Source organism: Mus caroli, unplaced genomic scaffold (genome assembly GCF_978045245.1).
Source record: "Mus caroli unplaced genomic scaffold, Mus_caroli_1 scaffold_2, whole genome shotgun sequence".
NCBI classification, from domain to species: domain Eukaryota; kingdom Metazoa; phylum Chordata; class Mammalia; order Rodentia; family Muridae; genus Mus; species Mus caroli.
In genome coordinates, this window is record NW_028227257.1 from 110,108,415 (window position 1) to 110,135,743 (window position 27,329).

Sequence of the window (27,329 nt, forward strand, 5' to 3'; positions counted from 1 at the left end):
CTGACCTTGTTTTCCATCTCCTATTGTAGATATCTGTGCTTGTCTTACTTCTTGGCAGTGCCATAAACTATTGGAAGAGCTCAACAACCACATTCCTAAACTCTGTGGACAAAGAATGGGTGGTTGTGAGCCACCATGTGGTTGCTGGGATTTGAACTCTGGACCTTTGGAAGAGCAGTCGGGTGCTCTTACCCACTGAGCCATCTCCTCTTCTGGAGTGTCTGAAGACAGCTACAGTGTACTTACATATAATAAAATAAATAAATCTTAAAAAAAAAAAAGAATGGGTTTCCAGACCCTCTGTCTTTGGGGTATACTCCTCCTGCCCCAGCCATCACTGACTAGGAAAGGTAAGAGGTTCTCACCCTAATCTGTCCAAGGTCCCTGGCTTCCTGCCTTCAGGACACACATTCATCACTCTGCCCACTCAACTGCCAGGCAAGCAGAGGGCTCTGGAACTCCCAGATTCCTTCAGGGCACCTCATAAGACAACCCATAAGACAATACCCTCTCTAATCCCCTTTACATACCTCTGCCATTGGGCATGCTCTTTGACTGGGGAAATGAGCTACCCATACCTGGCATACAACAACAATGCTCCTTACACATCTAGCTCATGGAGTTAGAGGTTGTGGAGTCTCCAGCTTACATGTATAAAACATGGTTCTAATTATCAGAGAACATGTGGAACCACTTCTGGAAAACTCCAGTACCCTACTGCACTGATTCCAGTTTAAAAGGTCAAGGCTTATTCCACAAAACCTTGGTCACCTTCATCAATACCTTTCTTCTTCTTCTTCTTCTTCTTCTTCTTCTTCTTCTTCTTCTTCTTCTTCTTCTTCTTCTTCTTCTTCATCAATACCTTTCATGAATCAACACTGAGTCTCTTCACAGCTGAACCTCAAGCAACCAAATCTACTCAAGATTCATGAGGCAGAACTACCAAGCACCAAGCAAACATAACCTAGGAGTGCCAGGAAGTCTCAACAATCTCATGCCAGATGGGAAAATCCCAGTCTAAACACACTAGGAATGTAAAAAGCCAAGGTGGAAAATGACCAATCCCATTGTAATGGCTTCCAATGACCGTGACAAAGATGACATTCTAGGCAAAGAATTCAAAAGAATGATTATAAATATGTTCAAGGATTCCAAAAAGGACATTAACAAACACATGAAGGAATTCAAAGGGGATATGAATAATCTCCTGAATGAATTCCAAGAAAACACAAACAGCTGAACACAATAAGAAAATCAAATCAGAATGTGAAAAGAGAATTCAACAAAGAAATAAAAGTATTGGAGAACAAACTGAAAAGATATTGGCAATGGAAAACTCAATATACCAAATAATAGACTCACCAATAGAATGGATCATGTGGCAGCCTGGATATCAGGGTATGAGGCTAACCTAAAGGAATTAGGTCATCCAGCTAAAGACAAAGACAAATTTTAAAAGTATGTATGAATGGTACATACTATATTGTGAAACACTAGAAAAAGATAAAAAAAATTATGAGTTATGAGCATGAAAGGAGAACCACATACAAAAGTATAGTATTTACTTCTTCTCCTCCTCTTCCTTTTCTTTTTAAAAAAATATTTATTTACATATTTTATGTATATGAGTACATTGTTGCTGTCTTCAGACACACCAGAAGAGGGCATTGGATCCCATTATGGATGGTTGGGAGTCACTATGTGGTTGCTGGAAATTGAACTCAGAACCTCTGGAAAAAGTCAGTGCTCTTAACCGCTGAGCCATCTCTCCAGCCCCCATAGATAGCATTTTCAATAAAGTCAAAGAAAAAAACCTCTCCTACTCTTGGGAAACAAATGCTCATCCAGGTGCAAAATGTAAACAGAACACCAAATAGACAGGACCAGAGAAGAAATATCCCATGTTATATAATAGGTAAAATATCAAATATCCAAAACAAAAACAAAGAGGGGGGGATATTAAAAGGTGAAAGGGATAAGGTTCAATGCAGGCCCAACAGAATAATAGCTAATTTCTCAGTGGAAACTGTAAAAACCAGAAGAGCTTGGAGAAATGTACTTCAAGTCTTGAAAACCACAGATGCTAACCCAGACTACTATACCCAGCAAAACTATCTGTCATGTTGGAGAAAGAAAATTTCCATGGTAAAAGCAGACTAAAGCAAGTTATGTTACCAAGACATTTACGGAGAATACTGGAGGTAATACCTCAAATGGAATAGAATTATAAACACATCCAAGAAGCTACAGAAAAAAGAAGATATTTGTTAAACAAATGAACACTAAGAAAATATCAAACACTACAAAATCAACAAAATGACGGGAATTAATACATACCTTTCAATACACCTCTGAATCTCAACAGATTCAACATATCAATCAAAACACACATACAAGCAGTATAGATTAGGAAACAGAATCTTGCTCCTTTTTGCTGCCCAAAGAATCATGCCACACCAAAGACTGACCACCTTAATGAAAGGATTGTGAAAGGTATTCCAAGTATAGGGAGCCAAGAAACAAATTAGAGTTTCTATTCTGCTATCTTAAAGCCAACACCAGTTCAAAGAGATAAAGGTCACTTCCTGTTTATTAAGGGAACTGCCCCAGTTTGAATGAGACATATCTCCCATAGTCTCAAGTTTGAACACTTTGGTGCATGGTTTGTGAGGTTATGGAACCTTTTTTGTTGTTGTTGTTGTTTTTGAGACAGGGTTGTTCTGTGTAGCCCTGGCTGTCCTGGAACTCACTCTATAGACCAGGCTGGCCTCGAACTCAGAAATCCTCTTGCCTCTGCCTTCTGAGTGCTGGGATTAAAGGCATGTGCTACCACTGTTATGGAACCTTTAGGAACTTTAGAAACTCGTTGGAGGAGTAAGGAGTAAGGAGTAAGTAAAGGGCTTTGAGGGTTTATGGCCTTCCTACTTTCATTTTCTTTTTCTCTGTTTCTTGTCTGTGGATGAAGGTTTGACCAACTTGCCTCTTGTTCTTGCTACCATGTTATGTCTTCCCTTTGGACTCTATCTCTCTAGAATTGTAACTGAAAAAAAAATCATTTCTTCCTTCAGTTGCTTTTGGTCATGGTACTTTATCAGAAAAGTAACACAGAGACAATCCTTCAAGAGGACATTGCCATCTAAACATGCATGCACAACGACAGTTGTCCTCAAGATCATAAAAGTGACACTACTAGAGTTAAAGCCATAGAGGAACTCCAGCACTGTGACAGTAGGCAACATCAGCACTCTGCTCTTACCAGTAGGCAGGTTATTCAGGGAAAGGTTAATGGAGAGCAGAGCTAAGTGACACCATAGATTATATCAATCCAAAGAAGGACAAATTGAGACATTATGAGAATACATTCATATGTTAACTTCATTGTGAGCATTGATACTATATAGAAAACAACTCTAACATAATGTACGATGATACCATCATATGAGAAAGTTATTTAATGCAAAAATACAAGATTGTTTTAACATGAGAAAAGTAATGTGACTTGGGTAGATCAGTTTTAGAGTGCTTGCCTGGAATACATGAGGTTCTGGGATCAATTCCTGGTAGGAAAAAAAAAACTTGAAGAAAGAAAATGAGTGTACTAACAAAATAAATGATAAAAATCATAGAATTATTTGATTATACAGTAGTTAGATATTTCATAAAATTCAGTCACTTTATAAGATAACCCCTTAAGATTGGAAACAAACAGTAAATGCCATAATTAAAAGGAAAATACAGAGGATTTCTCTTTGGGGTTAGGGAAGAGACAAGAGTACCATCCATCAACCTTCCTACTTGGTACTAAATGAGAAAGCTCACTCATTCATTATAGCAGTCTGATTCCTGAAAAGGGCTTGGATTCCTAGCCTCTACTGTATCTGGCCTGACCAATGTCACTGGCTTTGCATATTCTCCAATCACTGATTGCATCTGGGCTGCAATTGTGATTTCCTTGGTTTACAGGAATGTGGTAGAATTGACACTGTACCAGCTCTGAGGCAGCCCTATTTCCCCTCCTTGCCTCCTCCTTCCTTTCCCAGATCTCTTCTACTCTGCCACTGACTATGGAGAAAACAGCAAGTATGAGAGACACGCGTAACCACTAAGCTGACTCTCTGCTTAGCCCAGTGTGAGAACTCCCCAGATTGGCCAAGCTGCTTAGCTGTTCTGCAGCTAATTGCAGCTAGACACATGACTAGCTAAAATCAATAGCGATATTCAGATACCCCAGAGATTTGTGAGAAATATTTGTGCTTGTTTGGAGGTAGACTGTAAAGTAACAGCCAAATGATACAGGCAGTAAGTCAAGACTATCAGGTAAGAATGGAAATTGTTAATTATAGATGATACAATTGTGTGTCTGGAAAACCCAGCAGTATCTACAGACAATGACTGAAATTAGTGGGTACATTTAGCAAAACCGATGGGGACCTCAAAAACAAAAACCAACCAAACAGAAATACCCAAAAAAGTCAGTCACACTTCCTTAAATACAAGTAACAAACAGAAAAAGGGACACACACACACACACATATCCAAAACATTTTAGAGGGTTTGAGGGATGCCCTTGCACAGAACTCAGTTAGCTTCCCAATACCCAAGTGGTGGCTCACAACTGTATGTAACTCCAGTAATCTTCTGATATCTTCTTCTGGTTTCAGTGGCCATCATGTATACTCGGATATGCGTGAAGGCAAAACATACATAAACTATAAGGTTTTAAAACAATATTTTAAATAACAGTAAATTACACAAGGTGCACAGAGATGAAACTAAGGAAATTGCTAAACCATTTTTCATATATGATTTTTAAATCATTACAGAAAGAAGAAACATTTAGATAAAAGATAAAGATTCCTATAGTGGGCCAGGTGTAGTGGCACACACCTTTAATCCCAGCATTCAGGAGGCAGAGGCAGAGAGGCAGAGAGGCAGAGAGGCAGAGAGGCAGAGAGGCAGAGAGGCAGAGAGGCAGAGAGGCAGAGAGGCAGAGAGGCAGAGAGGCAGGTAGGTCTCCTTGAGTTAAAGCCAACTTGGTCTATATAGTGAGTTCTAGGACAGCCAGAGTTATGTAGAGAGATCCTGCCTTCAAAACCCAAACTAAGTCAAACCAAACCAAATGATAAATAAACAAACAACCAAAGAAACCAAAACCAAACTATCCCTATAGTAAGATGTCAGTTCCTTTCATTTTGTGGAGTTTAGATAATTCCAAAGACATCTCACTTGTTTTTTCCCCAGCATCTGGCTACAAAACGAAAAAGGCCCAGACTAATGAAGTATCCTTTGAGGAAAAAGGAGTGCAGGGAATTTGCTCTTCCTTATGCTAGAATGTATAGTAAGTGTTATTTAAGAGAAAGGTAGACATTAGAATAGAGGGTAGAACTTAGAATCTAGAAATAGACTTATGAGTACTCGATTCATGGAATGTTAGTATTTTAGAGCACTAGGGAAGGCCTTCTCACCAAACAGAACCAAGTCCACGTCGAATGCATAAATGTTCTGACTGAGTGGAAGGGAAGTGATTGAGGAAAACAACACTTTGAGGAACTTCTGAAGGCAAGAACCTGTGATATTTCTAACCAAAATGGAAAAGACTAACAAATTGTGCTGTTAAAATGACACATCTACCATTTTCCATCAAAGGCATTTTAATAGATTGAAAAGCAAGCTACTACTACCTCAAGGAGAAAGTATTTGCAATGCATCACTGACTCTGTGTGTGTTGTGCTTGTGCTTGTTTTCCTTAAATGACATAAAGCTAATCCAATTAAAATGGGTCTATCACAAAGGAATTTATCTAAGATGGCTAGGCTACAAAGCACATGAAGTTGTTCAACATCACTATTAATGAAGGATATGTAAACTATAAGTCACAGTGAGATTCTAATAGAGATGAATCAGATTTCCTAGATGAAAAAGTCTCTAACAGTACAAGTTAGCATGAACGCAGAATAACTGGGGACACTCGTAAGTCACTAGTGGCATTATAGATTGGTCCAACTGCTCTAGAGAACAGTGACAGTGGCTATCCAAGTGCTTTTCTGCACATGGCAGTACTGCTTTGCTGCACATACACGTGCATTTCAGTTCTAATCTTAGGCTCATGGCTAACAGAAAAGCATGCAAGTGGGTACCAGTAGACATACATGCAGCGATGCTCACAGCAGCAATTTCCAAAATAGCCCCAAACTGGAAACAATGCACACCTCCCCATTAAAAGAAGAGCATTGTCAGTTTTCACACAGTAGAACACTATACACTCATGAAAACACCCAAGTCGTATTTATGTCCTATGATATAGGTGTGCAGCATCAATGGAACATTAGATGAAAGAAATAAGAGCTGTAGGATGTCTTCCTCTGTGATTCCATTTATATGTAACTCCCCAAAGCCATCCAGGGTAGTGGCACACACCTGCACTCTTAGCACTCAGACAGGTTTGACTGAGCATGATCTTATGTCTAAGGCCAGTCTAGGATGCTTAGAGAGAAACAGTCTATCAGAAAACAAAGCTACCAAAGTCCCCAAAATGTAACCACAGGAGACAAAGCCTAACTACAGAGCTTAGGGACACATGCAAACTCTGGTCACAGTCAAGAAAGTCTTTAGGGTTAGGATCATGAATGAGTGTGTGTGTGTGTGTGGGGGGGAGTGCAGGGACTAGGGAGAGGAGGAAACATCCTAGTGCTACTGGATTATTCTAGAGAACATTCTATTCTAGACCTTGTATGGTAGTTACACTGTAACACTTCATTCAGTCTGGGTCTGCAGTCCACATTTTATAAAAGTTTCTACGCCCGGAGAATCATTTCTGGTTCTCTGGACACTCACTTGCAGCCTGCTGCTTTTATTTACAGTAGAGATATTCATGTGGAAGCTACTGAAAATGGATGGCTCAGAAGACTAATGCTTCGTTATATATGGTCAGGTCTAAAAGGTCTTAGTTATATATGGTGAAGGTCAATGTAATAAAATAGTACTGGAAAAGGCAGAGGAAGGAGAAGGGGGATGGAAGTAAGTCATAGGGGAGAGAATAAATATTATCTAAGTGATGAATGGAGATAGCTTTTGTTATGGAAACATGATAGAGGGGACTAATACAAACATAGATGTATAGTCTACAGCACACCTAGACTGTATTGTGTAGTTTATGCTTTGCTACACACTCAGAAAAACACACAAAGTATGTTTACAGCCCACTATATAGGAGATGTGAGATGTGCAGCTAGCCCATTGTTTACCATCATGTCTTTCTGGGACGACTGTGCTTAGAGAGTGGTGGGGATGATTAGAAGAGCTAGAAGTACTGTTTGTTTCTTTGAGACAGTCTGGTTATGTAGTCCAAGCTGGCCTTAACCTGACATCCTCACACTGCAGACTCTCAAGGTGCTGAGATTATAGGCTGTACCATCATGCCTGGTTAGACTCAGAAATGATATTTTAAAGGATTGCTTCTTATGGGGGAGGTCTTAGATCTCTTGTACAGCCTTTCCGGATTATTGCTTTTGGCTTATTTTTTAGCCCGGTGGTTATTGTTTTGATAAAAAAATGAAGCCCCAGGTTATAATATATTATTATACCATCTACTTGATATAAGAATCACACCCGAATGAATGGCATTATGAACAGTCTAAGAGAAGAGTCTGCAGTCCACTGTATGCTAATTTTGACACCAACTAGTTTCAAACCTACTGCCTGGAGTAACACCTGTATCATTAATTATTACAGAGCCTCTGAGTTAGGATTTAGTGATTCTTTCTTTATTTCTTTTTCTTTTAACCTTTATTCATAGACACATTTTAGTGAGAAAGAAGGCAGATTTACAATTACATTGTATGTGGACGTACAGAAAGTTATGAATATTCTTATCAACAGTTTGAAAAAGTTTCATCAAAGTAGATTAATCAATGATAAAAGTGGAATTTCCGAAGGCACTCAGAGAAAATCTGCACATGTTAGGCTTTTTCTCTCCCTCTCATCTCTTCATCTTTCTTGTTCTGGGGATTAAACCCTGCACATGCAACTGCTCGATCACAGAATTACCCTAAGCCTTATTTCCTAAGCAGCTAAGTTAATTTTGTTTTGTCTGCTCCACTCTTACACCATAGAAACGTTACGTTTTCAACGAAGAGCTGGAAAAACCCGAGACTTATCTTCTTTTTAAAAAGCACAATTTATCTACTAAAATTGTCTATAACTTTTTTTTTATAATATTATAATTTCTGAGCTCTTTAAATGTCTCTGTTGTGTAACTCTGTTCTCCGGACATGATGTAGCCACTGTTTTCTTGAAGTCAGAGCAAGACTGGGCTCACTAACATTTCTCTTGTGGAAGCAGGAAAGGTGTGCAGAGCTGTGTACTTGTACAGAGGGACCCTGCCTTTCCCTGAAAGTAACCCTACAGCCATGCTTCTGTCTGTAACCCCAGTTATTTCATCTTAGATTTGTTTATTTTAATATATATATATGTCTTGCTTGCATGTATATGTGTATGTGCACATGAGGGTGCTGGGAACTGAACCCAGGTCTTGTGCAAGAGCAAGTGCTCGTAGCCTCTGCTCCATCCTTCCAGCACCAGGAAGCCTAGTTAAACCCACTGCTTCAGCAAGCTAGACTTGGGTGGATTCCTTTCTTCTGTCTGTCACGGGTGTCTTACTTAGTGTGTATAGAGGTTGTCCCACACCTCCACGGGAAAAGTGAACACACCTCACTTAATTGTCTCTGTTCAGAGTATATTTGCTTGTGCCCTTCGTTAAAGGAAAAAAAAAAAACAAACCCTGACAATAGTAATTTCTTCTATATTTTAAAGTATTTTTCTGAAATCAACAAAGTATTTTAGAGAAAGAAAATATTAAGAACATCTGCTCTAGAGGAGTCTTCATGCAGACTCACTTTTACAGCACATAGCAACCCTCCATCTTGTTCTCACAGGTATGTGCTCAAGAAAGCTGCTTGTACTGAACTGTATAGAGCATGACAGCATATAATGTCGTTAAATAGGAACAGCTCAACCTTGAACTTATCTGTGAGAAAAGTGGTTACCGATATATCACATATCACCGCAAGGAACTGCCTGCCAGCCATGCTGCTGTAGATAATGCAATCTCTCCATTCCTTTTTATGCCCTGGGTGTCCACTCTCCTAGGCCCTGAGCTAGGTCTGAGGAACACAGAGATGGACAAGTGGGGATCTCTCTTCTGCCGCCTCTCACATCCTCTGGAGACAGCTGGCCAGGGAATGCAGATACAAAATCAGGTGGCCTGCACTTAAGCCCCAATTCTCTTCCTTTTCATTGCTGGTGTGACTGGGTTCTCTTGGAAAGCTAGAATAATCTGACAAAGTCTTTCTCAACATGACAATGTGCAACAGAGGCATTCATTTTGACATGTAGAGAGCATCTGAAAGATGTTGAGTTTTCTTTCTAAGCATAAATCATGGCTACTCTTCCTGGAAACAATATCCTCAGCAATGAAACCCTGACCCAAGAGGAGATGTAGAAAAGCCTAGCAAATGGGGGGCTGGTAGAAATGGGTAGAAGGGAGATTGCTGGATTCCACTTGGGGAAAATAGGCATCTTATCTGATTTTATGACTGGCCTATGCTGGGTCTGTCCTCCCTCTTCTTAGCTGCCGGGTGCCTAAAAGGCTGAATTACCTCAGCAGAGGTGTTCTCAAGGGATGAAGGGAACACAGGTTCTGAGACTCAAGCTGCAGGGCAGGTGAAGGGGAATAAGAGACAGTATCTTCAGGAATCTCTTGAGTTGTTCAGCAAGGTTTAGGGCCCAGATTGTGTCCAGAGAAGCTGACCTCAGAACACTGCTTTCTTCTTAGATGGTCAATTACCATGGTTACTTTTACCTGGGGCACACTGGGGCTGGAAAGGGCAACTCAATGTTGAGCAAAGGGGTCTTCTCTGGGTGACGAGGAGAAGAAGAAAGGGTGGACTGAGTGGGTTTCCTCAGGGGCACAGGCCCCAGGGGACAGGCATTTGTAGTACTGGTCCTCCCCATCCAGCACTTTGATTTGTCTGCAACAAAGAAAAGAGAATTTTCAACAGGAAAAAAAAATCACACAAATATCACAACCATCCCGGGTACACCTAAAGTTGTACAGTTGGTTGGGCAGGCCTACATCCTTCGCAGCTCTGACTGTCCATCCCTACCTCTAGGGGAGTGTCTGCAGTCTCATAAGGAAACTTTTCACCTTCCTGGGCCTTGGTAAGTAGTGTCTAAAAGTCATGGTCATATTGTGACTTGGTTTTTATGTGGTAAAGTAGTCTGTCTCCATCTGGTGTCCTCAAGAGACAGGTCTGCCCTTTACCTGCCTCCGTTCAGAGAGGTGCCAACTACTGCTGGCATTTCTGGCCTCCATTGTGAGGCTGGCAGGCGGATGGAGCAGGTATTCCTCCATGCAAGTATTACCACGGCAGGAGTGCCTGTCTACACTCGTGAACACGCTCAGACTTGTAGAAGGAAAGTTTTATACAACTCACTGCCGTCTTCAATTATGAGTACAATTCTTTGGGATGATTAGGAGGATAACGTCTATTATTGGGTGACAATGTCAGCCTCTCTGGACAGAACGGATTCAAGTTTGTACGTACTTGCTACTGTGGAAAAGAATCACTAGTGTCAGTCGCGTGGCACTATCCGGGTAGGGTATATTTAGAAGCCTCTCTGGAAAGTTTTGCCTCTTCTGTGATATCACAAAGGACCCCTTCTGTTTACAGTTGCTGAAAACTAAGAAGACAGATATTTACCCAAGTTTTCTTGGCTTCCTCTGGCTCCCTTGATATTCTAGAGTTCCCTGTGGATAGGGCCAAGAACACACAGTCAAAGGAAAGCACCAAGTCGTTAATTTTTAATTCAAAGTGATTTTGTGTTGAATGCAAGCAGATGCTGATAATATCAGAAGTCACAGCATAATTTTTTTGATCAAAGGGCTCAAGTGAGCCTGATGAAGCATGCATCTTGCTCGTCTTTGATAAACCACATCAATTATTCACCGTGAAGGCAGACATCCTGACATGAAAGCAACAGATAAAGAGCCTAAGCACATGTTCTCGAGGAGCGCAGAAGAGAGTGGGGGTGGGGCTGGAGGGGCTGGAACAGGTATTAATAACAGAATTATTAACTGGAAACAAAGCCGGTAAAACGACTTTACGGCCACTTTGAACTCACATTTAACTGGTTATAGTACATGGTGTCCTCGGGGCTACTCAACATTTTGGGCTGCTGACACCGTCTGCGAGGTGCTCGCTGCTTCTGGGAGAGACCTTCTTCGGAACCTGCAGACAAGGAAACTTCACTGCGAGCCTGGCCGGGAGTCGGGAGAATGAACTGGGAAATGGCTCTTCGTGTAAAGGGACTTGGTAGAAGCCATGTCCTGTTTAAATAAAGCTTTGCCACTTCTAGGAGCAATGTAATCACAAATACCTCCCCAACGCACACACACACACACACACACACACACACACACACACACACAGAGGAATCAATAATCATAAGTACGGGTTGGAATCCATAACTTCGCAGCACCTGGCCAGAGTGACAGAGAGCAAATTGGTTTGTCCACACTGCTGAGACAGGAGCTGGTTGGTGGCCAGCCTCTACCTAGAGAGTACCTGGAGTAGGAAGGTCCATTAGGAACAACAAAGCAATCTGGCACCGCTCACACCACATCTTCTGGTGAGAGTTTAAAGACATCTGGAGCACACATACTCCCGAGGAGAGCATATCTTTCAGTGGGATGCACTTTAGGGGAGCATGGCTTGATCTAGCGTTTACTGACGTGCTTTGAACCATGCCACTGATCCATGTGGTCTCTGGAGGTGACATAAGGGAGGAGGAGAGGGAAGACTGCTTGATTTCATGGGGCAGACTCTCCCTGTTAGCCTTGATTTCAAATCCTGGACCTAGAGTGCCCTGGAGATTAAGAAACCACATGGCATAGAAGCCGTGGTTCGTTTCTCTTATGAGCAAATGATTTTTGTGGTCTTTGCTGTCCTTTTGGTTGGACATCTGTGTCAAGGTTCAGTGGTTCAGGCTAGAGCAATGGCTCAATGATTAAGAGTGTTTGTTGCTCTACAGGGGCCTGATTAGTTCCCAGATTTTATGTCAGAAAGCCCATAGCCACCTGTAACTCCAGCTCCAGGACAACTGGATGCTCTGATCTTGGGCACACACACTCATGCACACAGACACATGCACGCGTACACACACACATGTACGCGCGTGCACCTTAAGTCTTTTAAATCTTAAAAAATAAAAAGGTTCAGTAATTTTAACTTCTTGTCAACCTACCAAAGGATATTGTCCTAGAATCTCATAGGATAACAAAGAGGGTATTTCCTGGACAGAATGTTTATGATAAGCTAGTTATTCCCAAGAAGAGTTGGGGGAGGGAGGTGGAGAGAGGGCTCAGTGGTTAAGTGCACTCACTGGCTACTCTCGGCGAAGACCCAAGTTCAATTTCCAGCACCCACATGGCGGCTCACCACCATCTGTGAATCTATTCCAGAGGCTCTGACACCTTCTTCTGACCTCTGATGACAACATGTGCAAGGTGCATAGACACATGCATGCAGGCAAAGCACACATACACAATAAAAACAAATAAATCTTCAAAAATGAATTGGAGCTTTGTGCTTAAAATCATATTTTAACCTCAATAGAAATTTCTTTGGGTGGAAATTATAGAGAAAAATTTTCTTATACATTTTTGTATGCTGTTTTCTAAAATTGGAGCGCTAACTGGTATCTAAGACCATTAAGATGTAGACATTATTGGGCTGCCAATGATGGTTCTATGCATATGCCTGGGAATATTAAGTTAGGTCAAGCATATCTACCATTTCATTATTTCTGTAAGAGGGAAAATGTTCAAACTTCTCTCTTCTGACTCTGAAGTGCACAATAGATTGAAGTGGCCTATAGATTTTCATACTCCTATTTGAACTGTATTCACCGATGAATGGTCTCCCTTTCTCCTTCTGTGTCTTCTGGCCTTTGCTAGCCAACGTTTCACCTCTGCCTGATAAACCCCTATTTGTCCCCCGTACCAATGGCAGGTTGTGATCCTTGCCTTTTTTTTTTTACTTCAAATGATCGTGCCCAGTTCTATCCCTGTTGTTTAAACTCTAGTGCTTCACTCTTCGCTCTAGCTGAGTAGAATTCTAGTGTGCCTATGGGCTACATTCTTCTTAGCCTCACCTGATGGGCACTTATGTTGTTTTCATTTCTTGGTAATTGTGAAGAGTGTTTTATAGGATGTAGGATTGACATGTTGTCATCATTTCCTTTGGGTATATATCCTGTAAAAAAAATTGTTACATCATGTAGTATTTTTTATTTAAAATTTAATTATTAGTATGTATATGGGTGTTTTGCCTGCATGTCTGTCCACTGTGTGTGTGCTGGGTGGCCACTGAGGAGGCCAGAAGAAGGCTGTGGATTCTCAGAAACTGGAATTACAGATAGTTTTGAGCTGCCACGTGGGTGCTAGGAACCAAACCCAGGTCCCCTGGAGGAGCAACAAGTGCTTTTAACCACTTAGCCATCTTGCCAGCCCTTTTCTGTAGATTCTTTTGGTAAGTATCTATTTAGGTTCTGGGGACCAAACAAGTTGTCAGATGGAGTGACAGTTGCCTGTCCTCCTCAGCTTTATGTGAACAAGTAAAGTCATTTAAGAAAATGCTTCCATAAGATTGATGTGGGAGGCCACTGTGGGGAGTGTTATCTTTGGGTTGGTAGTCCTAGGTGCTATAAGAAAGAAAGCTTGTGGTGTGGCGGCACACCCTTTTAGTCTCAGTACAACCTATCTGTGAGTTGTTCGAGGCCAACCTGGTTTTCAAAGCAATTTTCAGGACAGCCAGGGTTATAGAGAGAAGCTAGTCTTGAAAAACCAAAACCAAAACCAAACCCAAAACCATAACTACTAAAATCATAACCACCAAAACCAAAACCAAAAATAAAATAAAATAAAAAAAAAAACCAAGGGAAGAAGGTTGAACACGCTATGAGAAGCATGCCAGCAAGCATTGCTCTTTTGTGGCTTTAAGATAGAGTGGCTCAGCAAAGACTATTAAGAGCAGCAAATTATGTTTTTTTTAAAATATGAACTTTTAAAGCTTGATTTTTTTTTCAATTTTGACAGAGCTATGCTTAGAAAAACACTAACTTTGCAGACACGTGTAGCTGCCCATTCTGGATGCCCCTACCTTAACCCACCAAGAAGAACTAGAACAGAGAAATTTTGAATAATATCCCAGATCAGAGGCAGATTAAGAGGCCCAACCCTGTGTCTCTTACCTCTGACACGCATGCGTCTATACTACAGGGTATTGTCTTTACAGGTTACTGTCTTAACCCGAGTGCCTTTTGTTTGTGGGTTTTTTGTTTGTTTGTTTGGTTTGGTTTTTGTGTTTGTTTGTTTGTTTGTTTGTTTGTTTTTCGAGACAGGGTTTCTCTGTATAGCCCTGGCTGTCCTGGAACTCACTTTGAAGACCAGGCTGGCCTTGAACTTAGAAATCCGCCTGCCTCTGCCTCCCAAGTGGTGGGATTAAAGGCGTGCACCACCACACCTGGCTTGTTTGTGGGGTTTTTATTTCTTTTGTTGGTTTTGTTTTTTGAAATAAAGTCTTACTATGTAGCCAGGCTGGCCTTGAATTTACAGAGATTGTCTTACCTAAGCTTCCTGAGTGCTAGGATTACCACAAAAAAAAAAAAAAAAAGTTTCAAGCTGAATAGAAGCTCAAGAGAAGCATATGAACTGACCTACAAGATGATACTGCCTGTTGAGGGCCCCAACAGCCTCCCTTGGCATTCCAGTGTCTGGAAAACTGTTTGGCACACAGGCCCACTGCACCAGTTTTGTCGGAACTAAGGCAGACTCCTGATGGTTCCAATAAACCCTTTTCCTGTTGGCTTTCAAAGTCCATATTCTGCAACATGGCCATCTGCAAGGCGCCGAGACCTTCGTGCTTTCTTCCCTTCCTGATTTCTAAGGTTAACGAGCAGGCATCTCGAGAGTTCAAGCTTTCATGAACATGGTTGTACAAGGCTGCCATCTGCCTTCCCGCAGAAGTTTGAATGTTACAGGAATTCTACCCATGGAAACTGGAAAGACCAATGTGAAGTAGCTTTGGGTTCAGCTGGAGTTCAGCTCATGTCAGCAGGACTTTGTGTAATGTTTACACTTGGTCAGGGCCTTGTGTTTGTCCTGCTCTCGGCTGGCAAAGCTTCAGTAAGGATGTGATGCTCAGCCTATGGAACTTACTGTTCTGTGGGTGGCTATTCTTCAGAGTCTCAGCTGCAACTACATTATGGCTAGAATTTCACCAAGTTTAACATTTCTCCCATAAATCTAAAAAACACTGTGTTTAAGCATATGGTATCTGTTCTCTACTAGAATCTGTCACAATCCAGTCTTCTAGTTTAGCCCGGGATTAGTTTTTCCTAAGCTCAGTATGTCTCTGTGTCATAATGTTCTGCAAAGAGTGCAGCCACGTTGTAGTGCTTTGTCAGTGGAAAAAAAATGCAGGCACTATTATTATGTAAGTAACCAAGTAAATGATTGGGAGGGGGAATCTTTGTTTAATGAATACAATTAGAAGGCTAATATTATGGTCTCTCTCATTTGCAGAACCTAGCCAATAATATATGTGTGTGTATTTATATGTATGTATGTAAATGAGTATGTGGGTACAATATTACATGTAGAAGAGAGGACAAGAAAAGCTAAATATTAAGAGGGTCTGAGTGCAGGTAGTGACTGGGAGATATGAAGGAGGATATAGAACTATCTTGTTTTAACTCTTTTGTGAATTTTTCCCTTTTTAGTGAGGGACAAGCACACACCAATGCATTTGATAGCGAAAGAATAAAATCCAGTGTGAAGCATCATGGCTTCCGTTTTAATTGTACAGAAATGTGTTGAGTGGAATGTAGTCTTTGTGTCTGATTAATTTCAATGTGTTGTTTTTTTACTTGCAATGTTTTTTTTGTAATAAAGTTATAAAAAATGAAAAATTGCTGGTTGCTTTCTTGAGAGTCAAACTTACCTGAATATAATGTGTTGTTGTTGATGTTGTATTGTTTTGTTTGTTTCTAGAGAGGATTTCTCTGTGCAGCCCTGGCTGTCATGGAACTTTTTTGTAGAAACCAGACTGGTGCTGAATTCAGAGATCTGCCTGCCTCTGCTGCCTGAGTGCTGAGATTAAAGGCATGTACCACCACACCCAGTGGTATACTGTACTTAAAAAAGTAAATTTATTTGTTTTCTTTCATTTGTATGAATGTTTTACCTGCATGTATGGATGTGCACTGTGTGCATGGATATGCACTGCATATATGTGCACTGTGTGCATGCATGGATGTGCACTGCATGCACGGGTGCGCAATGCATGCATGGATGTGTATTGCATATATGTGCACTGTGTGCATAGCATATATGTGCACTGTGTGCATACATGGGTGTGCATTGCATATATGTGCACTGTGTGCATACATGGGTATGCATTGAATATATGTGCACTGTGTGCATGCATGGATGTGTGCTGCATGCATGGATGAGCAGTGTGTGCATGCTGGTGCCCATGGAGGCCAGAATAGAATATTTTTGTCCTCTGGATGGAACTGGAGTTATGGAAGGCCATGATCCACCATTTAGGTGCTGGGAACAGAACCCAGGTCCTTTGGAAGAGAGCCAAGCATTCTTATACTGCCAAAATATCAGACCAGCCCCCACCCCACCCCCCAGTTGACTGTATTTTTTTTTTAATTATTAAATCTGGCAGCTTTTACTCACACACAATGTAAGCCTCTGCGGTTCTCTCCTAGGATCCCGGCCTGCTGAGTTACAAGGATGTCAGCTATGAGAACCTCCCCCCAACGCTATTCTCTATAACTGCACGTCTCACCTTTGCCACCTGCAACTGATGCCCTTGCTCTCCAAAGCTCTTTTGTAGGAATGTGGGCAGTGAAGGCCACAAGGGAGTGCAGCCAATATTCTCCAGCCTGGGGCACAGGGTGGGTTCTTGGTCCCTGAAGTATGGACAGACCAAGAAATAGAAGTCCCGGGACTACAGGGAGAGGATGCCAGGACAGTCACTGGTACTGGCTCCCTTGCATGACTCCTGGCAGGTGTGGCAGGTTTCTGATCAGTCAGTGCTGATCTGATTGCCATTTTATGGATGATGCACTCCCAGCATCACTTGCCAAGGAAAACATCCTCTCGAAGCAAACAGAGCATTCACTGTTCTAGATTTACAGATGGCAAAGCCCATACGGGATTACAGGCTATACCCCTGAGGGTGTTTCAATAGCACCAGAGCTACACAATCCATGAACTGAGCCCTGCCAAGTCCATGCAGAAAGGGGATGTGTCACTCTTCAACTGATGTTCTCGGGGCATTTAGAGGTGACAGTGGGAACTGGACAATCTCTCTCCGATGAGGCTGATCACTCTACATAGGTCTTTTGTTGATACTTCAGGAAGTAGCTTCCAAGAACATGACCTGCCTTTTCTGGCTCCCATTTCACTTTTGTCTTATGAACCTTGTTTCAACTACAGATATCTTTTTCCTTACTTCATCTTATGTCGGGAAGGACAAACCAACCTAAAGATACAAGCTTGGCATAAGGAATCGAGAGCACACAGCTGGTTAAAAGGCAGCATTTCTGCAACCACAAACTCAGGGTTTCTGGGCTCACTGGGGCTAGTTCCTTCAAACTACACCAGCTGTTCAATTTTTAAATTGTCAATGCCTGGATCAAGGCCTGGACATAAATACGAAAACATAAAACTTCTTTAGCTGTCTTGAATGTGCAGCCAGGGCCCAGAAAGATGGTTTCTATCTAGAGTGCCTTTCCCATCCAGTAAGAATCCCATGGGTGGAAAGCTGGGAACATTGTGTAGACCCTTACCAGGGCCATCTACAGAAGAATCTTCCCAAAGGGTAAGAAACAACTTGTCCCTGCTGTACCCTGAGAGATGAACTGTTTCAGGGATGCTAGGAGCCTTAACAGGGACGAGGAAGGGAGAAAGCTATTGGAAGTTCAGACTTTCACCTTGACATCACGAACTTGCAAGGTAACTCTGATTTGATCCCTTGCTTTTATATTGGAGGGATTCAAGGTTGGCTGGGCATAGGTCTCCTCCTCCTGGTGTCCTAGGTTGATTTCCACTGCTGTGATAAAATCAGCCTGACAAAAGGCACCTTTGGGGAGAGGGAGTTTAATTTAGGTTATGATTCCAAGTTACAGTTCATCATGGCAGGGGAGTCTAGGAAGGGATTAAAGTAGCTAGTCACATTCACAGTCAAGAGCAGAGAGAACAGCATGCATGCTGTGTTCAGCTCACTTTCCTCAGTCTTATCCAGTCCAGGATGCAAGCCATGAAGTAGTGTAGCTCAGAGTCAGGGTGGGTCTGAGTCAGAGTGGGTCAGTCTTTCTACCTCCATGTATGCAAGACAGTCTCTCTCTTATAGCTATGCTCACAAGAGAACCTAATCTAGACAATTCTTCATGGAGTCTCTACTTATTCCAGGATTCCAGGTTGTGGTAAATTGATAATTAAGGCTCTCCAACACACCTGATCTACCGTCGGATTTTTGACAGGATTCTTGACTTAAAGAACCAAGATGGTATTGGACAAGGTAGAGCATGCCTTTAATCCCAGTACCTGGAAGGCAAAGGCAGGCAGATCTCTGTGAGTTCAAGGCCAGTCTGGTCTACATAGGGAATTCCAGGGCATCCAGAGTTACACAGTGAGACAGACCCTGACTCAAACAACAACAACAAACAACAACAAACAAAGAAAGAAATTCCCCCAGAGTCTAGGTCCTGGTTCCTGGTACAATGTGTGTGTGTGAGTCTGTCATAGTATGTGGAAGTGTTTGCCTGTGTGTTTTAAACTGGGACTTTCTCAGAAGCTTTCAGCTGACCAAGTCTAAATACAGAAAAAATGAAGGAGCTTAGTGGACTTCTGAAACATACACACACACACACACACACACACACACACACGAGAGAGAGAGAGAGAGAGAGAGAGAGAGAGAGAGAGAGAGAGAGAGAGATTTTTCTCCTGAGCTATACATATAATTCAGATCTTGCTCTCTAAGATGAAAGGAAAAATACAAATTTTCCCAGTTGCCATGTTATGTCATGAGTAATTTCCCTCAAAATCACAAAATTGCTACAAAGAAAACATCCCTGAGTTAAATTAGTGCCTGTGGAAGATGCTAGAGTTGTAAATTGTCTACGTGGAATATTAAACTAGTTAGAGATATGGCAAAAAATTTCCCTGAAAACCATTTCATAACTCAGGGACTGGAATGTGCATGTGCACACTCATGCATGTGCACACACACATGCATACATACAAACATGCACTCATGTACACACATGTATGCATACACACATGTGCACACATACATGTGCACACATGCACATATACATGCATGCACATATACACATACATGTGCACACACACACATACACAAACACACTCACACACACACTGAAGAAATGAAGCAATTCCCCATTCTTCCCCTCTTGCTCAGGTCTCTCCTCCACACAGCCTGTTCTCTGGTTCTGTCAGTAAGCTTGTTGCTGATTCCAATAAGAAAATAATTTTCTCTATCATGGGAATTTGGAATCTCTCAAGAAAGGAGATAAAATCAGCCTTTCAAGGTACATTTATTGCTATTTTTAAAAAGTTAATTGAGGGGCTGGGGAGGGTTCAGTTCCCAGCACCCATATGGCAACCCACATCGATTTGTAACCAATGTCAGGAGACCCAACACCCTGGCCACTGCATGCGCAGGTATATGTGTACTGAAATGCTCATACACATGGAAACGACACTAACAAACTTATACTCCACATATATCAGGGAACCTGCATTCATTTTTCTTAAAACATTTTAGTCAATTTTCTTAAAACATTTCATCTTCTTTCTATTATAGCTTTCCCTTCCACCTTAACAATAGAATCGAAACTATTTTTCATATCATTAGCCTATTCTGAAAATCATGTATCTCTTTAACATACCTTGTTTTACAGTATTAAATAAAAAGTTAGAGGTGATAGTCTAATTAACTCTTTAAGCTCCTTCTCTTATTAGTAGTGATTGGTGGGACAGGTTTCTACTTCGTATCCAGTGATAGTCTAAACTTTGTTATTTCTAGTGGCTGCATAATTTTCTTCTTGTAGATGAAGTATGGTTAATATATAGAATTTCATTTTCAGGTAGTAGAAATGATTTCCTCTGTTTTTGTATAATCACCAGAGAAACCTTAAAACACAGAAAGTGAGGCAGGCAGTTTTGGGGCACGCCTTTAATCCCAGCACTCAAGAGGCAGAGGCAGGTAGATTTCTGAGTTTGAGGACAGCCTGGTCTACAGGGCTGCACAGAGGAACTCTGTATTGAAAAACAAAACAATCAAAACAAGGAAAAGGAGGAACGATTTTAAATTCACTGTCGCTTCTTGTCATATCCATACACCACATAAATCACCTTGGAGATCACAACACCCCTGGCCCACATTTGAGGAACAGTGTGTGTGTGTGTGTGTGTGTGTGTGTGTGTGTGTGTGTGTGTGTTTGGCAGAGGAAGAGACAACAAGTCTTGGAGTTTGAAGACCCCAAGCATGAATTGAGTACAAAGCTGTAGATACAGCTTGGTCTTAATGATAAGACCTTTCTTTGTACCATTGACATGAGGCAGAAAGATCTGGAAGGGGGACACATGACAAGTGTGGAGCTCACCGGTGCTGCAAAGTGTGATTGTTGTCTTATTCTGGTAGAATTGTGGTGTTACCCTTCCCCGGGCCCCCTTCACTGTACATCAGAATCACAGAAAGGTTTGGGAAGAATACAAGTATTCCACTCCCACTTAGGAGCTCCTAATTCAATTGCTCAGGCGAAGGAGTTCCAGCATTGTGATTGCTTAAGAAAGATTCCTCTCCCAGAAGGTTTTAATTTGTAGCTAGGACTGGGAAAGGCAGAGGTTTGACCCTTTCTCCTAGCACAGGTGAGGGTTTGCAGATTAGCTGGGTGCCACTTGGAAAAGCTAGCATAAGCTCAGAGAAGTTTTAACTGAGAGAAAAGGGAGTCTAGAAAAGGGGAGTGTCCCCATAGGGTTCTGGGCACTGTCAGGCATTTGCCTGAACAGGAAGCTGCATTAAATGGCTGGAGCCCAAAGCAGACACCAGGGCTCCTTGATCTGCCAGGACACGGATGGAGTCGTTGCTCTTATTGCAAGAAACAGTTTGCTGACCATGGAAATAGTATCTCTGGTTTGTTGTTGTTGTTGTTGTTGTTGTTGTTGTGTTTTGTTTTGTTTTTTGTTTTTTTCAGACTGATGGTAGTACTTTTCTGAGGTTTGAGGTAACAAATAAGTAACAAAGACTCAAAGCCATTCTGACCAGGAGCTCCCCTTAAAGCAAAAAAAGAATGTAAAGAAGAATCCCAGGAGAACCTACAGGGCTGTTAGAGGGCAGGGCCAAGCTGGGCGTGGTGGTGCACGCCTTTAATCCCAGCTCTCAGGAGGCAGAGGCAGGCGGATTTCTGAGTCCGAGGCCAGCCTGGTCTACAGAGTGAGTTGCTGGACAGCCAGGGCTATACAGAGAAACCCTGTCTCGAAAAACCAACCAACCAACCAAACAAAAACAAAAAACAAAACAAAAAAAAGAGGACAGGGCCATAGAGGTGTCTAGAAAGCAAGTGGGTTGGTTACATGTCACCAGTGATTAAGCGTGGTTGTTATATAACTTCTGGTATAATACCAATTGTCTGCCTCACGTCATTTATATCTTTCTGGCTTTAGCTTTTAAATGGTTCAGAGGCATCACCATGCTTTCTTTCAGAAGGTGTTGGATGACCTTATTGGGACCTTCTTTGAAATGGCTGTGCCTTAACTTCTGCCTGGTGTAAGCAGGGATTAAGGCAAATTGGTCACCAAACTGTACCCAATAGGAGAATGGCACTAACTCATGTTTTAAAAATATCAACATGAAAACACTGAAACCAGTAGTATCAGTTAGGAGTCTTGGAGGTGTCATTTCTGGGAACAGAGAGAGTGTCCAGTGCAGGGTGACAGTGTCCAGTGCAGGGAGACTCTGTCCAGTGCAGGGCAACAGTGTCTAGTGCAGGATGACAGTGTCCAGTGCAGGGAGACAGTGTCAGGTGCAGGATGACAGTGTCCAGTGCAGGGAGACTCTGTCCAGTGGAGGGAGACAGTGTCTGGTGCAGTGTCTTGTGCAGGGAGACTGTGTCCATATAAAAGTGGATAAAAAAGAGTGGATTTCTCTGAAGAGAGAAACAGCATTCTACATGTATAAGCATGTGGGATACCGTGGTGCTGGTTTGACTAGACCAGTTATAACTGGATCTTTGGGATCCCAGGGTAGGAGATGTTGGAGCTCTTGTCTCAAGCTCTGTACCTCTCCTGGGCTCTGGCTCCTTCTGCTGGTATTCAATGCCTGGTGAAATCTCATGGCAGCCAGATAGAGACTGCAGAAATGTACAGAGGCAAGTTCTGACCCTTGTTGCTGTTTTGAGACAGGGTCTTTCTTGAGACAGGGTTTCTCTATCATGTAGAGAGAGACACCTCCCTGGCTGTCCTGGAACTCATGGGCGCTGCCTCCTGAGTTCTGGGATTAAAGATGGCACCACCATACCAGTTGAGAATGTAGATTCTTTTATTTTTTTTCTGTTTTTAAAAACGTATTTATTTATTTTATTTAGATATTTATTTATAAGTTATTTATATATGTGAGTACACTGTTGCTGTCTTCAGACACACCAGAGGAGGAAATTGAGTCCCATTGCAGATGGTTGTGAGCCACCATGTGGTTGCTGGGAATTGAACTCAGGACCTCTGGAAGAGCAGTCAGTCAGAGCATTACTCTCTGAGCCATGTCTCCAGCCCCCACAGCCTTTTCTTAATTCTCCCTTTTCTTTCCTCCTCTCTTCTTCCCTCCCCTCCTCCTCCCTCCTCCTTTCCTTCCTCTCTCTTCCCTGCTTAAATCCACATTAACCCCTCCCTTTTAAAAATAAACAAGCGAAAAATAAAATAAATAAAAACCTTTCTTGTCAGGCCAGCTAATGCAGGCCTGTAGTCCCAGCTAGTCTGTATGCCGAGACAGGAGGATCCCAAATAAAGCCTACCTGGACTATAAATGAGTTCAAGCCCAGCCTGGGAATCTCGGACCCTGCCTCAAAACTAAACAAACACGTAACACGTATGTATGCTAATATGTTTGCCTAGTGTTCACGAGGCCCCAGCTTCAACCCCCACTGCTGCAAAACAAAACAGCACAAGGGAGGATGAAACTGTTGCATGGAATTTTAAAGGGGGTGTTGGCATGTCAGAGGGTGTGCGTTCTCTCCTGAACATCCTGAGCTCGCCTCGGAGCCTCACTCCTTCCCAGGGTGTGGTCTGTGGAGTGTGTGTGTGTGTTTGTCACACTCCTTCCCAGGGTGTAAGCAGTGAGGGGTCTCACTCTTACCCAGGGTGTGGTCTGTGGAGTATATATTTGTGTGTGTCACACTCCTTCTCAGTGTGTAAGCAGTGAGAGGTCTCACTCCTTCCCAGGGTGTGGTCTATGGAGTGTGTGTGTGTGTGTGTGTGTGTTTGTCACACTCCTTCCCAGGGTGTGAGCAGTGAGGGGTCATACTCCTTCCCAGGATGTGAGCAGTGTGAAGGCAGGGAAAGGGGAAAGCTACCACCCCAAAGCTCTCTAAGTCCCCCCAACTTGGAGCTGCAGAGCTGCAGAGCTAAAAGCCACTTCCAGGGCCTTGTTTGTGACACAGACACAACGACTTTTTCATTCTTAGCTTGCTGGACTTTGAAGGAGATCATGCAAAATGTACTCAGGCTTCAGACAGGAAAGTTCCCCGATGCGTACGCCTCAATTTCATCTTAACACAGGTCATTTGTTCACAGAGCAAGCCTGCACAGGGACATGGGCACCTCTAAACCCCTTGCCTGATCACTCGGTTACAGAAGACTAAACGATCTCATAATCTCACCTGGTTGGCCTTTGCCCAACTATGGCTAATGTCCGGGTTAACACGGCACAGCTGTGCAAACATCAGCCTAAGTCTATAAATTCTAAACTATTTTATACACGGGTCAGGCTGTCATTAGCCGGATGAAGAGGCTTAGGGAGGTGATACAAATGACTGGGGGACAGTCACAGGGGATTGATCAGAAGTAGGAAACAATTGTGAGTGAACAGGGGACCAAAACCACAGGTGTGGCTTCCTTCTGCATAAACGATGTGAAAGAAAAACCAATGAGATTGTGGTGATGAAAATCTCACCATTGCCATTATTTCAGCCACACTCTGAAAAAGTCAAGAAAATATTATTGTTGAGGTTCTCTTCCTATTTTGTGTTGAATATCAGGGTGGGATCAGGGAGGGATTTTCCTTTGTATATTACAAAATACAATCTGGTCTAACTCTCTTATGAAGATTTTTTAAAAAGTCATGCAAAGAATGGGGCACAAATCTTTCAGCTTTCTGTCCCAATGAAGAACTTAGAGTTTTGTGGACTGCAGAGAAGGCTCAGTGGTTAGAGTACTCTGGCCAGCTGAACAGGGTTCAGTGCCTAGCAGTCACATGGTGGCTCACAACTATCTGTAACTCTAGTCTCAGGGGATCTTTTGCTCTCTTCTGGTCTCTTTAGGCACCAGACACTCATGGTACACAGACAAAATGCCCAACACATAAACTAAAAATAACAATAATTAAAACAAACAAACAAATAGATTGAAGTGGGGCGTGGTGGTGCATGGGTTTAATCTCAGCACTCAGTAGGCAGAGGCAGGCAGATCTCTTGAGTTTGATGCCAGCCTGGTTTACACAGTGAGTTCCAAGCAGCCAGGGCTACACAGAGAAACCCTGTCTTGAAAATTCCAAAACCAAATAATCAAGTGAAATTTAGAGTTTTGATTGACAAGATGGTTAAGGTGTTTTCAGTGTAACCTAGTGACTCAAGTTCAATTTCTGGGACCCAGTGGTGGAAAAAAGAGAATTGATTGCTACAAGTTGTTCTCTGACATCCACGAGAGCTATGGGGCACATGTGTACCATACAAGTACACCAATGTAATAATCATAATCATAATACACAATAGTCTCTCTTAAAAAAAATATCAGATCCTCTTTCTTCAGAGTAGCACTGAACCACTAAATGTCTTTGCCTTGTTGCAATTTGATGTGAGGCTAACAAAACCCAACACAGAAACAATACCGAGAGCCTGACTCCCCATCCTTTCCTGCCTCCAGTCTCTCTGCTGGGATGGAGATTCTCACCAACTGCATTATCGACTTTCTTTACAGAAGCAAGCCAAGCTTAACTGAAGGAAATACTGGCTGCTGTAACCAACTTCTCCGAAAACCTGTGTCTCAGTGTCACACAAGTGATTCAGGTCTCAACAAGGAAATTAATCATTTTCTTCCTCAAGTTTCTTTGCTCTGACTCTGTGTGCTGACAAACATAAGCTGTTTTGGCCTCAGAGTCTAGGACTAAAAATTCTAGTGTGGTTCAATCTTACGTTGCCAAGTGCTTCTGTTTCCAGGGCTTGCATTCAATGGTCCTCAGGCCTTGACCTCCACGGGAAACCTTCAGGGGCTTGATTGTCTGGGCATAGTCAAGTGAAATTTTAACACTCGGAAACTGGGTAGCATTTACTTGGTGGTATAGAGAAAATCTCATTATCAGCAAGCAGCTCTCTGGTGCAGTGATCTTGGCTGTCCCCCATGATGCTGGGAAACAGGCCACCAGTTACGGAAGGGTGGAAAGTCCTGGCTCACTTGGCACTTTCTCATTTCAAGCTCTCACTAGCCTCTCCTCTTGTATGAGACAGAGACCCAGCAGAGAGGGGTTAAATGTGTGGAAGAGCCAGTCTAACCTGGGGTCATTGGCAATCAAGGACCAGCATTAAAAGTCAGCGGGAGACTAAGGGTCGGTGACAAGCTTGGCTCAGGCGCCATCTGGAAGGATAGAGGCTGTGCAAGCCGGGATATCTCTCTCTCTCTCTCTCTCTCTCTCTCTCTCTCTCTCTCTCTCTCTCTCACACACACACACACACACACTGGTGCCAAAGAAACCCTTTTAGGCTTTTCAGAGCTACACACATTAGCTCTTGTGCTTTCTTTAACACAAGTCCTTCATTGAAAGTTATTTTCTTTTTAATATATAACTGTTTTTGAGAGGAGCTGGCCTGGCTAGCTATATTCCTAGGTCAACTCCTCCTCCCCACATTGGTCAGTTACTGGTCAGGATCAAGTGGTCAGGAAACTCAATGAAGGGAGGGTGGGAAAGAAAAGGAAGGAAGGAAGGAAGGAAGGAAGGAAGGAAGGAAGGAAGGAAGGAAGGAAAAGGAGAGAGAGACAGAGAGACACACAGAGAGAGACAGAGACAGACAGACAGACAGAGATGGCAGTCTGTATGTACCCAGTTTGCTTTCTATTGTTGATTAAATTGTCTCCTCCTCCTCTTCCTCTTCCTCCTCCTTTCCTTTCCCCTTTTCTTCTATCCCCTTCCTTCTGCTTCTTCTTTTTAATCTTAGACTTCTGAATCTCCCATCTTACTCCTTTATTTATAAATATGTAAGAAGGAAAAATGCTTTAAAATACAAGTTTCTTTTGATCATAGGTGGTTAGAACACAGGGATGCCCTATAATGTAGTCTTTAAGACATATTAAAATACTGATTTAGACAAACCCCTGCTCTCATTGTGAGAATTGTTAATCTTATAGGTGAATTCATGGACAGTTTGTACACCAGTTCATTCATGGGTGGCTTTAGTGTTAGTCTTCAGCCTAATTTTCATTCTGCTATCAAAGCAGCCATTATATAGAAAAAGACCCAGGGCTGTGTTTGTTTTGGGGTGGGAAAACACTTTTCTGGTATTGCTAAGATTGCCTTTATGAAACTTTCAGCAATTTTGGGGATTTTTGTGTAAATAAAATGACACACACACACACACAAACACACTCACACACACACAAACACACACACAAACACACACACACAAACACACACACAAACACACACACAAACATACAAACACACACACACAAACACACACACATACAAACACACACACAAACACACACACAAACACACACACAAACACACACACACAAACACACACACGCACACACACACACACACACACATGCACACACACGCACACACACACACACACTACCTGAGGAAAGGGTGATTAGTTGTGACATAATACATTACATAAATGTATGACCACATATGTGTATTTTTGCATATTATACTATAAGAGACTGTTAGCAGAAA

General features: G+C 42.3%; 1 protein-coding gene across 1 annotated transcript in view; it reads right to left on the minus strand.

Annotated features, from left to right (window-relative positions):
* Positions 1-9,884: 9,884 nt before the first annotated feature.
* Positions 9,885-27,329, minus strand: part of Myo3b (myosin IIIB) — a 336,609-nt gene continuing 319,164 nt past the window's right edge. The window contains exons 31-33 of the mRNA XM_021150395.2: positions 11,182-11,288; positions 10,761-10,807; positions 9,885-10,028 (exon numbers count right to left, since the gene is read on the minus strand). Of these exons, the coding sequence (XP_021006054.1) occupies positions 9,890-10,028; positions 10,761-10,807; positions 11,182-11,288 (293 nt within the window). The 3' untranslated portion in view covers positions 9,885-9,889. The remainder of the gene's footprint in view (positions 10,029-10,760; positions 10,808-11,181; positions 11,289-27,329) is intronic.